Below are 17,298 nucleotides of genomic sequence, written 5' to 3'. Positions count from 1 at the left end.
TATTACTTAACTTGGGGAGAAGCAAGCTCTTGCTTGGCTTGGGAAAGCAAGAAGCTTCCTGGGGTAGCCAAGAATGAGATCTCAAGGGCAGAGCTCTTTTCCAGGTACCTGTGTGTAGGCAGCTGCCTACCTGTCTGATCACTGGACTGACATCCCTCTCCATGACCCTCCCCTGTCATAAAACATGGTGTTTCCAAGAAACTGCATTTACAAAAGTTTAGATATCTGGTCTGGCTGATGTGAGCAGGGATGGGTTTATTAGATTAGTTAATTCAGCAGGCAGAGTTGGAAGGAAACAAGGCACAGACTGATAAGTATGATGATCAGGTTACCTTACTAGAATGTACCCTCCGCAAGGGCAGGGATTTGTGCCTGTGTATTCAGCCCCTAGAACAATACCTGCTGGTCGACTATTCCAGGGACAGGGCAGGTTTGTTGATGGGGCCCACTTGGGAAGCCTCATCTCTGCACAGAATCCGTGTGTGCTTTAAAAACAAAAGCCACTGGCAGTCTCCTCATGGCTGAGTCTGTAGCGTGACTGAGCAGTTTGGAGTTTGCAGTCTCAGTAGGGGCTAAGCATCAAGATCACTTGTTAGGCTTTAGCAACGTATTTTACCTCCGGATGTCAATTAAGCAGGTCTGGTCTGGGACCCTGGCATCTGTATTTTTAAACAGTTCTAGAAGTGATTCTGATAAAAACCAGAAGTTGGCAATCATTTCTCAACTGCATTTCTTCCTTTTTTGTTAAGAATTGGGGAAAAAGGAAGGCAATAAGAAGTGGGAGGTGTGTGCTCATGAGGGAAGGGAGTAGCAAAATTATTTTTGTCATGCTTTGTTTTGATCAGTGGGCAGCGGCTTATATGGCAGCCTACTATGTCAGCATGAGTCACTGGAGGCAGTAAGATCTAGAAGCTTCTGACACATTTGCAGTAGGAGTAAGGCCTGCTGCAAAATTTGTGGCTTTGATAAACTTGTTCAGCTTGACGGAATAAGTCCTTAGGCTACGTGTGTGTGTGTGTGTGTGTGTGTGTGTGTGTGTGTAGTGTGTAGGGAAGGAGGCAGTGCCGGGGCTGGGGATAGGACAGTATTCACATTACCACCAGATTTGGATGTTTTTCCCATACTCCAAGTGGTGGGCCATTTACCTTCATGTCCTTTCCAGAAGTATTAACTACCACATTATTATTACTATAACATCAACAGGAGTCTGTATCAAGAACTTCCCAATAGCAGCCCCACAATGTTTCCAGAGGCAATCATTTTTTTCCTTAGATGGTCTTTTTAAGAAGTGTTCTGGAAAGTAGAAGGGTTTTTGATGCACATACCAAAAGACAGATGACTCAGTGGAACAAACTACTGTAAATTCCATTTCTGGGGCACCTGAGTGGCTCAGTGGTTGAACATCTGCCTTTGGCTCAGGGCGTGATCCCGGAGTCCTGGGATCGAGTCCCCCACTGGGCTCCCTGCCAGATTCTCCTTCTGCCTGTGTCTCTGCCTCTCTGTGTGTGTCTCCCATGAATAAATAAATAAAATCTTTTTTTAAAAAACTCCATTTCATGCTTCTATTGCTGAACAGAATAGTTATTTTGACAGACTGGGGTAGAGGACTGAAAGGTTGAAAGGGGGCTGAAAGATTTGGGGAGAAACATAGCAATCATAACATATAAATAAATGTTATACCTGTTCTTTAGATCTTCTATCATGCTTTTACTAGTCTCACAATAAATTATTTCTTCAGGCTGAAATATATAGGCAATTGAAAGTTAGAAAGGCTTCTAGGGAGACCACCTTTACATCACAGTCACCCCTGGAGTGCTAATTATAATGAGGGGAACCCAAACCACTTTCACGTGGCAAAATCCCTCCACCACAGAAGCACAAAGGTAAAACATAGATCACAGTGCTTTTTAACACTACTTTACCAGAGCATGGGGCGAGGAATGGATTTACAAAGGTGTTTTTCCGGGGTAAAGATAGATCTACTGCCCACATCCATTAATTCAAAGAAGCACTTGAAAAAAAAAAAAAAAACAAAGAAGCACTTGACATGCTTATTAATTATTCCAGATAGTCTTTGGCAGCTGCTCTAGTTCCTTCCACTTATTAACTGGGGTCTTGGTGAAGTTACTTAATCTCTCTGAGTCTCTGTTACCACATCTTTAAAAGAGGGACAATAATAGTACTCACTTCCCTAGGTCTTGTGAAGATTTTGAAATAAAATAATACAACAAAACCGGCACATATTGTTCAATAAAATCAGGTATTATTGTTACTACTACTCTTTCAACATGGTTTATCATCTTCCTTCTTTGATTGAATATCCCTTTTTCTCAGTTGGCAGGAGCCAGGTCTTTGTGTGTGTGTGTGTCCATTTCAATCTCCCCTATCTCCAAGCCTTTGCTCCAGGCACTGTAAAAACAGCAGAGAGCCATGCCCTACCACGTTCTCCCACGTTCCCTTCCCTGCCCTGCAGGATTGCTATGTGGAAAGAGGACTCCTTAAGTCTACCACCCAAACCAGTCCTCCCTGCCCTATCTCCCAGGGCTTACATGGACAAGAAGGAGGAACTGAGTTTAAACATTTTTACTTTAGGCATTCCTGAATTGAGAAATAGAGACAGCTATAGAGACAGGGACATGAGTGGAAGGAAGGTCGTGCAAAAAGCAGGCAACAGTTCTTAGACCTCTAGGTGCTAGAATATTTCAGGAGTGATTGAGAAGATTCAGTCTGTCACATGATGATCTAAAGCCAGTGGTTTCAAAATGTGGCCCCCCGGCCCAGCAGCCTTACACCTGGGAACTTGTTAGCCCCCACATGGGACCCACTGAATCAGAAATTCAGTGGGTGAAGCTGAACACTCTGTGTTTCAGCAAAGCCAACAGGGTTCTGGTGCCTGCCCTGGACAGATGTGAGAAGAGTCCCGGGCACAGGGATTTCCCCACAACACATCTGAGCAGGAGATGAGAGACACAGGAAGAAGGGAACAATGAACTCCACTGTCACCTTATAGGACCACCAGATATCCCAGACAGGACGGGCAAACCCAATGCCTTGATGGCTGTCACCAACCACTGTCCAGTCCTCCAGTGCCTCCCTGCTTCTCCCCACCTCCTCCCTCCAGCAGGTAAGGATTAGTTAGGCCACCTTCAGGCCCAAAAGAGAGGCCTGGGTTATGTTAACTCGATAAATTTATGAGGTGTTAGTCTCCCTTTCCTTTTTTGGCAAAGGCCCCTTCCTTTCAGGGAATTCATATCTTTTAAAACTTCAAGAAGATTTCCCTTTTAACTTCAGCTCCGAGTACCCAGATGTTTATCTTACACACTCAAATTTGTGTTTGCAATTGTGATAAAAAAAAAAAAACACTATTCACTACAGATAGCAGTTTACTTGGGTGTGTTTGTGGCAAGACAGAAGATCGAGAACCATTAACCCACAGGAAATAAATCAGTAGTAGATACAAGTCGAATGCAGTTCTGAGTTTTATATTTATAGATTCAACTTGGGAAAAGGTTTAGTTTTCATACTCAGGCAGAGTGGCTTTATAAAAACTACAATTTTGATCGTGGCAGCCCTGGCCTTCATGCTGTTGGCTTCTGACTGCCCTGAGGACAAAGGGCCACATCCTTAGCAGGACTCTGCTCACCTCTGAGCTTGTCTTGTTTGCTCCCTGGCAGCAGCCAAGCTGGCCTTCCGACAGCTCCACAGATCCCTCCTTCTGCCGCAGGTCTGCATGCCTGCTGTGTCCTCTCTCTGCTGGCACTGTTCTCTACCATGATCGCCCTCCAGGCCAGCTCCTGCTCACCGCCTTCACTTTGCCTATCATCCTTTTTCCCCCCAAAAAGCTCCAGTAACCCCAGTAACTGTCCTTCCCCTCAGTTCCTCCTGCTGCATGCTCCCAAAGCACACACATTTCTTCTGTAATCACATTTACCATTCTGTCCTGCAATCGCTCACTTACTTCCTTCCCCCTTAAGAACACAAGTCTCGGGAATACTGAGACACGTCTTCTTGTAGTACTGATGCCTGATGTAGCACTGGCTCATAGCAGGCATACAAGGAACGTTCACTAAACCGGTAATAGAGTGATTAATAGTAAACAAAAAAACCTCATCTCTAAATATACCATTCTCCCCCCCTAGGAGGCAGCAATGCATCAGTCACAATTCTGGGAGGGGACAAGCAAGGCTTGGCCTGTAGATGCTGCAAGTGTTGTTTACTCAAGAGAGATGAGCACGTTTCATTTCTCCTTTAAAATGACTTTACAAAAAAAAATAAATAAATAAAATAAAATGACTTTACAGGGATCCCTGGGTGGTGCAGCAGTTTAGCGCCTGCCTTTGGCCCAGGGCGTGATCCTGGAGACCTGGGATCGAATCCCACATTGGGCTCCCGGTGCATGGAGCCTGCTTCTCCCTCTGCCTATGTCTGCCTCTCTCTCTGTGTGTGACTATCATAAATAAATAAAAAAAAATTTTTAAAATGACATATATATATATATACACACACACACGCTTGCATCATGTGGAGAATGTTTAGAAGGACGCACAAGTTACTACTAAAAGTGGTTATTTCTTAGAGTGGGAAAATGTTGAAGGGGAGAGACATTCTTTTTTTTTTTTTTAATTTTATTTATGATAGTCGCACACACAGAGAGAGAGAGAGGCAGAGACATAGGCAGAGGGAGAACCAGGCTCCATGCACTGGGAGCCCGACGTGGGATTCAATCCCGGGTCTCCAGGATCGCACCCTGGGCCAAAGGCAGGCGCTAAACCACTGCGCCACCCAGGGATCCCCCTGGAGAGACATTCTTTATACAGTTTGGTACTGTTTGATCCCTTCCCTGCAACCGCCATGCATTCTTTTTGATATTGTGAAATACCTCAAATACACAGACGAGCATTGCAAATAATGTAATGAACATCCACTCAACATACCTACCACTTAGCTATAGCTAATATTTACATCTGTCCATATTTTTTTTAGATTTTTTTTTTAAAGAAGTATGGGCAGCCCGGTGGGTCAGTGGTTTAGTGCCTGCCTTCAGACCCAGGATTGAGTCCCATATCGAGTTCCCTGCATGGAGCCTGCTTCTCCCTCTGCCTGTATCTCTGCCTCTCTCTCTATGTCTCTCATGAATAAATAAATAAAATCTTTTAAAAAAAGTAAAAAAAAATTAAAAAAAAAGAAGTAAAACATTACAGACAGACTTGACATACTTTGTATGCTGTTCCCTTGCCTCATTCCTTTTTTTCTGTCTCCAAAGGTAACCTTTAATCTAAATTTAGTATTTATCATTCCTATGAATGCTTTTACATTATCACTATGTGTCTCCATTTAGATAAACAACACATAGTTTTCAAACTCTATATAAATGATTTTGTACTCTATGTGTCATTTCGCATATTCTTTATCTTGCATAATGTTACTTTTTAAATATTTATTCATGCTGATGTGCATGGCTCTAGAACAGTTGTTCTCAACATCAGCTGCACACTGGAATCACCTGGGGAGCTTTTTTTCTTTTTTTAAGATTTATTTATTTATTCATGACAGACAGAGAGAAAGGCAGAAACAAAGGCAGAGGGAGAAGCAGGCTCCCCGTGGAGAGCCCAATGTAGAACTCGATCCCGGGACCCTGGGATCAGACCTGAGCCAAAGGCAGATGCTCAACCACTGAGCCACCCAGGTGTCCCACCTGGGGAGCTTAAATAATATAGATGTGTGAGTTCTACTCTCAGGGGTTCTGATGTAATGGATATACAGTCCAAGTTGAGAACTAGTGTAAATTGGTTCTTTTTTTTAACTACTACATAGAAGATCTCATAGTATGAGTATTTCCTTTTTTTTTTAAGATTTTATTTATTTATTCATGAGAGACACAGAGAGAGAGAGAGAGAGAGGCAGAGACACAGGCAGAGGGAGAAGCAGGCTCCATGCAGGGAGCCTGACGTGGGACTTGATCCCCGGTCTCCAGGATCACGCCCTGGGCTGAAGGCGGCGCTAAACCGCTGGGCCATCGGGACTGCCTGTATGAGTACTTCCGTAATTCATATATTCTTTTTCTGGTTGATGAATTGTTTTTTTTTTCTTTCTTTCTTTCCTTTTCTTTCTTTCTTTCTTTCTTTCTTTCTTTCTTTCTTTCTTTCTTTCTTTCTTTCTTCTTCTTTCTTGCAATTCTATAAAGAACATTGCTGTACTTGTCTTCCTGGCATGTTCCTGTATGGTATATACTTAGAAGCTGAATTGGTGGATCAAAACGAGCATCTTCAATTTTATCAGATATCATCATACTGTTTTCTAAAATATTTATAGCCATTTATCCTCCCACCATTTCTCTGCTTCTTTGCCAACACTTGGTATGATCACTCTTAAAAATTTTTTGTCAGTGTTATGACAAAAAGCATATTATGAGAAAAGCATTTGCTTTTCTCAAGCAAAGTAGTGTTTTATTGTTTTAAATTGTATTTCTCTTGTATTTCTCTGATTGTGAGATTGAGCATTCAAATTTCTACTTCTATGAATTGTTTTCTGCCTATTTCTCTATTTTTTTTCTCTCACTTTCTCTGGGCTCGCAGCTCTTAATCTATGGATTTTGCAATAGCCCGCACCCTGCCATACCATGGCCCTAATGCAGAAACAGCCACTGAAGTGAAATTTGGAGTGCCCTCACAAAGTAACACTGAATACATCCAGATCCACTGGCTGAGCCATCTAGTCATTGTTCCATGGTTCTTGACTTCAGGTCTGTGCTTCCACCTCTTGTCTCCTATGCCCCAAGGAGTGAGTCTGTAGCTTTTCTTCCCCACCTTCTTTCAAGAGTAGTGAAGTAGGGAGCCCCATCACAACACCTGGCTTCAAAAAGTGACTGACTCTGGTTCCCTGGATTTCATGAACCATTTTCAGACCCTACTTCTGTCACTTGTTCAGCCCTATTCACTGCTAGTATTTCTGTCCTGTTTCTATTCCATGAGACAATTGTCACGGTTTGGAGCTCAAATAAGCCTTCTATTTTTCAATTTTTATATTTTATCATTGCCATGGATGTGGAACAGAAGGGCTAGGTCAAAGTAAACTTACCACACCATCTTAACATTATATTTTCAGTTTTAGAATAAATAATAAAAATTTTTATTTTAAAATATAAATTCACATTTAAGATGATACATTCTTAATTCTTCCTTTTTGCAAATAGAGGAGTATGACCAGAGTAGCCCAAACTCAGGATGGATGGCAGAGAAAACTAGATTTTATTAAATTGCCAGGTAAATCAATACACAATCAGCTATATAAACATAACAAGAGCTGGCACGACTGGTAAAGATTAGAACCAGTGGTAAAATACAGCACTCCTGGAATTTACCTGTATGGTATGTGGTTTTGTCCCTTGGAAATTTTTTGGAAGCAATTGTTTCCAGAAACTTTCCTTCAAATAGTCGAAATGTACAGCCATTGGTGTATTATTTTGTTGAATATTAAACCAGACCTATTAAAACATTACCATAAAATCAGTATAGGCACATGGGAGCACAAAGCTCTTACCTGGTTAGGATGGAGCAAAATTTTACAGTTCTATTGCCCAATGAAGTGGTGGAGGTCAAAGGAGGTTCTGAGGTAGGAGGTAAAGGGATTCTAGGGGTATGTTAACATTACACTGATAACTGGTTCTCAACCTTGGAGGCACTACAGAATCATTTGAGGAACTTTAGGGATAAAAGATTTCCCTGACCCCATATCCCAGGGATTCTAATTTAACATCTGTAGTTTCTTCAAAGTTTTCCATACATTTCTATTGTAGAGCCAGGGTAGAGGACCACTGCCACTGACTCTTGATGAGATAACTCAAAATAAGATTTTCCCCCCATATACTTACATTTCCATCATCAAACAAACAGTCTACACTTTGTAAAGGACAAAATGGGTCAAACTGCTTATGACATTGCCCAGTTAATGGATTCCAAAGCAAATATTCATTAGTTTCTTGAGTTAATACATAAGCCACTTGCCCCTGTGTAAGGAAAAAGAGTTAAAGTCATGTTTGGTGGGTGGTTGATTTAACTCATTTTTGCATGTGGAACTATAATGTAAGCATGTGATATCTTTGATTTATAAAAGTCTTTTCTTAGGGTCTTCAAATTCTTTTTGAAAAGCAAAAAAAACCCCAAAGCTCCAGAAATCCTCAAGCCCAGACCAGCATGAAGATTCAAATAAGGGAACTTTTGAGCTGGTGCAGCCATGTACAGCCCTGTAGGGTGTGCCCTCACTGCAATAAAGCATGTTGTTCTAGAAAAATCAATATACTGTGATAATTTCCCAACAGCTAGCTCTAAAGTGTTTTGAGGCAGAGATACTTTGGTCTAATTCACACAAGGCACTATATGGACTAGCCCTGTTTTGAGTGGAATATACTTGGGGACTAAAGGGGAACACCACACAGAGTTAGGAAGTAGACACTTGCCTAATGCCCTGAAAAAAGCCAAGTGAAGTTAAAAAGCCGTTAAGTTAATTTTGAGAACAAGATCTGGAATAAGAGGCTAGAGAGAAAGTATACAGGAAACCATCTGAGGAATAAAAGTAGTCATTATGTTATTATTCAGTTCTGAATATACCTTTTTAAGTGCAAAGTTTTCTTAGAAAAGAATAACAATTTCAGGTAATAATAATAACAAAGACTATTGAATATTTATTGGGAATTTATGTGCACCAGGTACCATGCTCAGCATTCACAACTAAATTTTTCATTTGCATTCACTCTAAATTCTTTGAGGTGGGGGTAATCTTTATGGCCATCTTTCAGATAGAGTCAAGAGGTGGAGGGGCTTGTCTAGCAGAATGATAAATGGCATTAGTCCCATTTAAGGAGAAGATACCTGAAGCTCAGGGAAGTACACAAGCTGAGATCACACAGTTAGTAAATGGTATTGGTGGGTTTAAATCCCTCTTTGACCAATTCTCAAAAACAAATTTTAACATCGTGCCATGTAGCCTGGACTCTTCAAAGCTCTTGTTCTTTATCACTGTGCTCATCTTTACAGTAAAGAAGAGGTTTCACCTCAGCCAGAGCAACCAAACTGCAAATGTTTGTTGAAATACTGTCGACCGTTTACTGCCATCTAGTGACACTTAAAACTACACAGGAGAAAAAAAAAAAAGACACAGGAGAATTTCATGTGTGTGTGTGGGGTGGGGGTGGGGGGGCTGGGAATTAACCACAGGCTTTTAGCTTGCAAATGTGACACAAATAATAAGCCATGCCAAGGAAATATAGAGAAATAAGTGATAATAACAGAAAGCCTAAAACCAGACTGGAAATCTTTAGCCTTATCAAGATATTTGTGGTAGAAATAGGAACAGTCCAAAAGAAGATAGCATTCTGGAAGTAAGAATGTAGGAGCATATAATTAAGTTGCAAAAATTTTGGGTAGGTAAACAAATTTCAGGCCCACATCTTGTATGACTAAAACTGAGCAAGGAAGAATAGGGAGAAGTATTTCTTAAGGATTTTTAAATATAGTATTAGAAAGGTATAGAGATGATTGATGGTGGTGATGATGGTTACCAACCTCTACAACTACTACTATAACTATTACTACATCACCACCACTACCACCGTTTACTGAAGTGAAATTTATTGAAATGGCACCATGAACCAAGGTACTGTTCTCAGTGTCACATATGCACAATGTAACTTAATATCTTCTTAACCCCATGAAGAAGCACTATCATTAGTACAGTTTTACAGACAAAAGTAAAGCCTTTCTTTACATTGTGATCATTTTGATGAGCCATCATTATCCTCTTAACTAAATAACTGGTTGCCCATGAAATTCCTCAATTAGCTTGTGAAAAGATGGAAAACCGGGGTTGATGTCTTTTAAACTTGCAGCTGAAGGCTGATTAGTTTTGTTTACACTATTTAAATATTAACTACAGCACTTACTTCCAACATTGAGGTCCCCAGGAGGACGAAAGCTTTCTTTCCAAAATACAGAAAGAAATTACAGAGTAGTATGGCATGCTCTTCCTTATTTCCAATAGCCAGACTGATACAGCGCTGAGGCAAAGCAAAAGGAACAAGGCCAAAAGAAAAAGAAGAGAAAGATCAATAATATAAGCATCCAATAGATTGAGAGCCCCTCTACTCTTTCCAGTTTCAAACACACGTATTTTTGCCAGGTTGCTAGGATGACTGACTGAAAAGCTGAAAGCTCTGGTACCTTCTGCTTGAGAAAACACTGTGGAGAACACTAACTTGGAATATAGGGATCACCTTTACTATGGGACAATTAATGTGGATACATACTGTGTAAGTGACCAAATAGTTCATCATCCAAAAATAGGATATTTCTATTTAGGACAAATATTAAACTGCTTTTGGCAAACAGGGACATACAGACTGTTATTTTAAGAAACCTCATCTGATAGGAAATCACATAGTTTTTAGAGGAAGGGATCCTTTGGTTTATCCTATACCAGCAGAGTGCTCTCAACTCAAGGAGAGGAAGAGGACTGAATTGAAGCCCAATCAGGAAAATGACTGAAACTTCTTCAACTGAAAGAGCTGTAGTCAAATATAGTAAAACAGTTGTAGTGAAAGAGGAAAGCATAGCAGAGGTGGTAGACTGGTAGTCTATGATCTAGTTCTAGTCTATAAGTGTGTTTTTTGCTTGACCCTGAAATATTTTTTAAAATTGGGAGCTCTGGGTTCCCTTAAAAAAAATCAAGAAGATCTAACTACATATATGGGCCCAAATGTTTATATGGCAATAGTCTATTGTTATTGAATAGCAGCTGCAACATTTAGACAGGACTTGTGCCTTTCCGTTCATATAGTCCTAGAGGAAGGGCTTTGGTGGCCAGGGAGGTGGGGGATGGGGGAACCCCAGGAGCTCTTGGCAGTGACTATTTACCAATCAGTATGAAAGCATTTCAATGTTTTAAAAACTGATATGGCTACATCCGTACACACTGGCTGAATGTGATGGCGAGGAATGGAGATTAGGGAGGATGGTATGTGCTCCTTTGAAAGAAAAGTGTGAACAGAAGAGTGAAGAGCAGAATACCAGTAGTATTCAGTGTCAGGCCAAGGAGGCTCCCCTGACTGGATGTCATAGGAGGAGGGAACAGGGGAGAACAGGTAACTAACATACTGAGTTCCAGATACCTTGCATATATGTTATCCATTCAAAATCCCTGTATAATCCCTTATCTTAGGTCATACAGCTCTTAAGTGGTTGAAGGAGGATTTAACTAAGGTTTAGTTTTCTCCTAAGACTGTGTGTTAGGTAGGAAAAAATATCACTTGTCCTGTGGCAGTCTAGTTAGTCATACAACATGGGCATCTCATGGCTAAAGAGTTCACATCAGTGGGAAGACATTAGCCAAGAGGAATTCCATTGTAATCAATCCCACTTGTAATCACTAACCTCTTGGTTAGGAGCATTGTTTGGATTGGGGGTGTGCAGGAGGGAGACTCGGGAGTATTAGGCATTTACCCAAATAGTTTTTTTTTTTAATTTTTATTTATTTATGATAGTCACAGAGAGAGAGAGAGGCGCAGAGACACAGGCAGAGAGAGAAGCAGGCTCCATGCACCGGGAGCCCGATGTGGGATTTGATCCCGGGTCTCCAGGATCACACCCTGGGCCAAAGGCAGGCGCCAAACCGTTGCGCCACACAGGGATCCCCAAATAGTTATTTTTATGGTTATTTGTTAGATATCTTAGAGGCTCTTTCAATGTTCTGCAGGATCATAATATCCATGAATACATTCTGTTAGGTCTGAAAGTCTCAGAAGAGTCTAAAGTTAATGACACCTCTTTGAGTTCTACTAGATTTTATTTATTTATTTATTTATTTATTTATTTATTTATTTATTTATAAATTTTTTTTTATTTATGATAGTCACAGAGAGAGAGAGAGAGAGAGAGGCAGAGACATAGAGACATAGGCAGAGGGAGAAGCAGGCTCCATGCACCGGGAGCCCGACGTGGGACTCGATCCTGGGTCTCCAGGATCACGCCCTGGGCCAAAGGCAGGCGCTAAACTGCTGCGCCACCCAGGGATCCCTCTACTAGATTTTAATAACTGAATCACTGGAAACACATGCTTGTGTCTCCCTTGTTCTCACATAGCAGGAGACTGGGTAGCTGACTTATTAAGTTAGCCCGGTGCCCGCCCTAAATCCATTTCAGCTCAACTTTAGCCTCTAAAACATTCTAGAGGGGATCCCTGGGTGGCTCAGCGGTTTGGCGCCTGCCTTGGGCCCAGGGCGTGATCCTGGAGTCCTAGGATCGAGTCCCGCGTCGGGCTTCCTGCATGGAGTCTTCTTCTCCTCTGCCTGTGTCTCTGCCTCTCTCTCTGTGTGTCTCTCATGAATAAATAAATAAAATCTTTTAAAAAACATAAATAAATAAATAAATAAATAAAATCATTCTAGAGAAGTGCCAGGACCATTGGTTCCAGGTGGAAAGTGCCTCTCTCTTAGGCTCCTGTCATACTAGTAGTTTTCAAATAAAAGTTATTTCTTGAATGCTTGCTAAATGTATATAAAAATATAAAAATAAATTATCAGGACTACCTCTTCATTCAGAGATTAAACTTGAGAGCTATATATACAGAGTGTGGTGTAGAAACAACTAAATATAATTTAAGGTGAAATGAAAAAACTGCTCTAATTAGAGTTGCTGGATTTTGGGAAAAAATAGGATGACCAATTAAATCTACAAATTTTTTGTATAAAAGTGTCTCAAATATTTCATGGGGCTTTTATTCTATTTGGCAACTGATCTAAAGAGAATTTTAATCCAAGTGCTAAAAAAGAACATTGCTATGTAAGCTCTTCATTCAGATGTTGGGAGACTGAGGAAAGCTTCTGAGAAATGTAATATATTTGCCCTAGACTCAGCATCTGTCCAGCTCCATAGTGACAAACCATATTTCTCTCTGGAGGATGTCATAATATCATACTTCTGGAATTCCCATTGAATTAAAATATTCATAAACTACCATTTATAATGTTGAATAAAATTGTTCCTGTTTAAGAATTATCTCTATGGATTGTTATAGAGCTAAAAATGATATACTAAATTATCAAATGCTTTTAAATTTCACAAGACAAAGTATTTCATAAGTGTATGATACTTTTAAAAAGTGTTTCTTTAAAAAAAGTGTTTCTTTAGGAAAAAAGCAAGAGTACTATATATTTTAGTTGTAAAACATAATGGGGCACCTGGGTGGCTCAGTTGATTAAATATCCAACTTTTGGTTTTCACTCAGGTCTTGATCTCATGGGTTGTGAGCACTCTATGCTCATTGGGAGTCTGCTTGACACTCTCTCCCTCTGCCTCTTCCCCCCACTCACACACACGCATTCTCTCTCAAATAAATAAATAAATCTTAAAAATAAATAAAATACAATTTGTTACCTCTGATGTCATCCATATGTCAAAACCATCATTTTCATCCAGAATATCAGGCACAATAGGAATCAAAGATACAAAGTGAGCAATGAGGTCCTAGAATAATATTAACAAACATTTATTAAGTGTATACTATATATATATATATATGTATATATATCCATCACCAAGCACAGTGTTTTACATGCAATACCATCACATTAAATGTATCCCACAAGCCCATGAAATACGTATTATTATTATTATTATTATTATTGTTTTCCAGAAGAGGAAATAGCATAGAGTGCTAAGATAATTTGCCAGGGTCACAGAGCCAACACAATGTATGGAGTCTTGCAGGAAGAAGCCCAAATTAGCTGGACTCCAGAACATGCCTGTTAACCATTACACTTCACTGTAATAAATTATTAAATTTTTAAACATGGTATATATTACATATATTACATATAGTATATATAGTATACATATATACATTATATATATTACATATATACTTTAAGTTACAACTGCTAAATTAAAAAAAATTAAAAAACTAAATTTTTTAAAGAAAAATATTGAAGAATAGCAAAAATTTGATTTACCTTTTTTTTTTAAGATTTTATTTATTTATTCATAGAGACAGAGAGAGAGAGAGAGAGGCAGAGACACAGGCAGAGGGAGAAGCAGGCTCCATGCAGAGAGCCTGATGTGGGACTTGATGCAGGGTCTCCAGGATCATGCCCTGGGCTGAAGGCGGCGCTAAACCGCTGCGCCATCGGGGCTGCCCTTGATTTGCTTTTAAGTTCCAAATCTATCAGAATTACTTTTACTAATATAAGCTTGTTACAAGCTGTTGAAGTAGGAAAATGTTGGTGCAACTGTGGACTGTTCCCCCTACAGGGCTGGAGACAAGGACTCAGACTAATGTAGGAAATGAGAAAGGGATACAAATAAATAATGAGTCAATACAGAAAGTTTACTGACATTTCCATTGATTTCTAATTACCTCCTGCATTGGTCATGTTTCTGACTTCTTGCAATTAATTAAACATAGTTCATAGTCCCTCATGAGAAAAGTTGCTGAGTTATTTATATGTATTTTTCAAAAAGACAAAGATTATCTTTGAAATAAATCTAAAGCATTATTATCTCCTTGCACTTTGGGTGACAGGAAACAGGCAGGAAGAAACTCATAACTCATGATGGAAAGGCAGAGTGTAGCAAAAGGCAACCTAAATTAGAACTTCTGATTTTATCCTGAAGAGTCCAGCTAAGGGAGCTTGATAGTGGACAAATAATATAAATATTCTGAGGTGAACCAATTGACTCAATCAAACCCAAATAAACAAAAGATATAAGCAATTTTTCATGGATGGCCTTTAAGCAAAGCTTATTCTTTTCTCAAAGAGGAGATATATTTCTGCTATCACATTTTCCTTTCTCAAAGTGGAAGGAGGTTTTGAGTTGAGTGAATAAATCTTCATTTTATATAAAATTCAATTTTGAGTATATGTCTTTCTTGTCAGCTGGTAAATAAATATGCATAAAGAAAAAGTCACATAGGGATGGAGTGGGAAGTGCTATATTGGCAGTTTACAGGGAAAAATATAACCTACTTTCTTTATTCTCACATACAGTGAGAAGCAATCCTTAGAAGGACACAACCCCTTTAGCAACATAACTGTTAACTTTGCCTGGAAGTCAAAGGAATTTTTCTGTGCCATTTTTCAAAGTTTGGTAGAAATGTTACAAAACTAGTGTGGTCACTAGTAGCAACAGTGACTCTAGTCCAAGGGGGCAGGAATGAAGGGAATCTGCAAGAAATATTCTCCCCCACGTGGGGGAACATAAATGATTTCTCTGTCAGGAAACTGTCTTTGAAAGCAAAGCAATTTTGGAAGAAAGTTATGCTCAAAGTTAATATAAAACAGTAAACAAATGAAAATGAATATAAGTTTAGAGTGATGAAAATGTTCTAAAATTTACTACGGTGATGGTTGTACAACTCTGAATACACTAAAGACCATTGAATTGTACACCCTAGATGGGTGAATTTTATGTATGTGAATTATATATCAACAAAGCTACTAAAATATGTATCTTACAAGTGTGGCAGTAGAATCATGAAGAAACATATCCAGGAATTGCTGAGGTGGATTTAATGCTTTGATATATCTTGTTACTAAGATCTGTATCCCTTCACTATTAAAGACAGTAGTTGTGATTCTTCGGTTGGGAAACATCGCCTTACAAGATTTTTTGAAAATCTGTGCTCTCTCCAAGACATCTGTTAGATCTGAAAACTAAAATAAAATTCAAAATATTTCAACATTGTACTATATTTTTCCCACAGGAAAATATCAAGAACCGATGTTCATTTCTACCAGTTTTGAAATTATTATTACTAGTTTTTAGAAGTTTATATTTCTTTAATAGGACACATAAAAACAATTCAATGCAAAACCTACCTTGTCTAGTTCTGGATTACAGGTGACATATGATATTTGAGGTTCAATGGTAGCAAAAATATTTAAGAAAATACATTCTTTTAAATTCTGCCCATTATTATCTTCTTTTGGAGACACATAAGTCTTACTCCAAGTATATCCAAGCAAAACTGGTGGAATATTTACTTGAAATGTTCCACTAATCTGAAAGAATATAGCAATATAATAGATTTTGTACAAATATATACATCAGCAAGTACAGTATAGTCTTCTATACTGTAGAAGAAAATAGGTTTGCATGGGTAAGTACGTGCTAGGTCTATTAATATATACCTGCACAAGGATGATCAGGTTCTCCATGGTGGTCTATTCACAGACACCCTTGACACCCTGAGTTCCTGTCTTATATGCACTATGTGGAGAGGGCAAATGTAAGAAAGGGATGAAATGAGGATGCAAGTTACCCTAACAGAGTCATAAAAGTTCTTAGAAGAACCATTTCAGGCTCAGAGAAGATGCTAAAAGACCATGTTACATTTTATATTGGGTCTAGAAAGAGAAGAGAAAATATAACAGCAGAAAGGACAACCCATAGGCCCATAAGAGGAGGGATTTTTTTTTTTTTAAACCAGGCAAAATGTAGTTTTTATTGATAGGTAACTTGCGTAACATATGACTTAATTTTATTTTTTTTCAATTTCTTTTTTTTTATAAATTTATATTTTATTGGTGTTCAATTTGCCAACGTATAGAATAACACCCGGTGCTCATCCCATCAAGTGCTCCCCTCAGTGCCCTTCACCCAGTCACCCCCACCCCCCGCCCATCTCCCCTTCCACCACCCCTAGTTCGTTTCCCAGAGTTAGGAGTCTCTCATGTTCTGTCTCCCTCTCTGGTATTTCCCACTCATTTTTCTCCTTTCCCCTTTATTCCCTTTCACTATTTTTTATATTCCCCAAACGAATGAGACCATATAATGTTTGTCCTTCTCCGACTGATTTATTTCACTCAGCATAATACCCTCCAGTTCCATCTACGTTGAAGCAAATGGTGGGTATTTGTCGTTTCTAATGGCTGAGTAATATTCCATTGTATACATAAACCACATCTTCTTTATCCATTCATCTTTCGATGGACAGCGAGGCTCCTTCCACGGTTTGGCTATTGTGGACATTGCTGCTATAAACATCGGGGTGCAGGTGTCCTGGCATCTCATTCATCTTTGGGGTAAATCCCCAACAGTGCAATTGCTGGGTGGTAGGGCAGGTCTATTTTTTACTCTTTGAGGAACCTCCACACAGTTTTCCGGAGTGGCTGCACCAGTTCATATTCCCACCAACAGTGCAAGAGGGTTCCCATTTCTCCACATCCTCTCCAACATATGTGGTTTCCGGCCTTGTTAATTTTCCCCATTCTCACTAGTGTGAGGTGGGATCTCATTGTGGTTTTGATTT

General features: G+C 39.5%; 1 protein-coding gene across 1 annotated transcript in view; it reads right to left on the bottom strand.

Moving 5' to 3' along the window:
• Positions 1-17,298, bottom strand: part of CC2D2B (coiled-coil and C2 domain containing 2B) — a 109,848-nt gene that overhangs the window by 5,054 nt on the left and 87,496 nt on the right. The window contains exons 26-32 of the mRNA XM_025991204.2: positions 15,866-16,048; positions 15,503-15,700; positions 13,425-13,514; positions 9,938-10,051; positions 7,871-8,005; positions 7,361-7,483; positions 1,681-1,739 (exon numbers count right to left, since the gene is read on the bottom strand). Coding sequence (XP_025846989.2) covers positions 1,681-1,739; positions 7,361-7,483; positions 7,871-8,005; positions 9,938-10,051; positions 13,425-13,514; positions 15,503-15,700; positions 15,866-16,048 — 902 coding nt within the window. The remainder of the gene's footprint in view (positions 1-1,680; positions 1,740-7,360; positions 7,484-7,870; positions 8,006-9,937; positions 10,052-13,424; positions 13,515-15,502; positions 15,701-15,865; positions 16,049-17,298) is intronic.

This window comes from Vulpes vulpes, chromosome 15, assembly GCF_048418805.1.
Source record: "Vulpes vulpes isolate BD-2025 chromosome 15, VulVul3, whole genome shotgun sequence".
Lineage (NCBI taxonomy): Eukaryota > Metazoa > Chordata > Mammalia > Carnivora > Canidae > Vulpes > Vulpes vulpes.
Note: the sequence above shows the minus strand (reverse complement) of the source record. Positions and strands in the feature narration are given on the sequence as shown.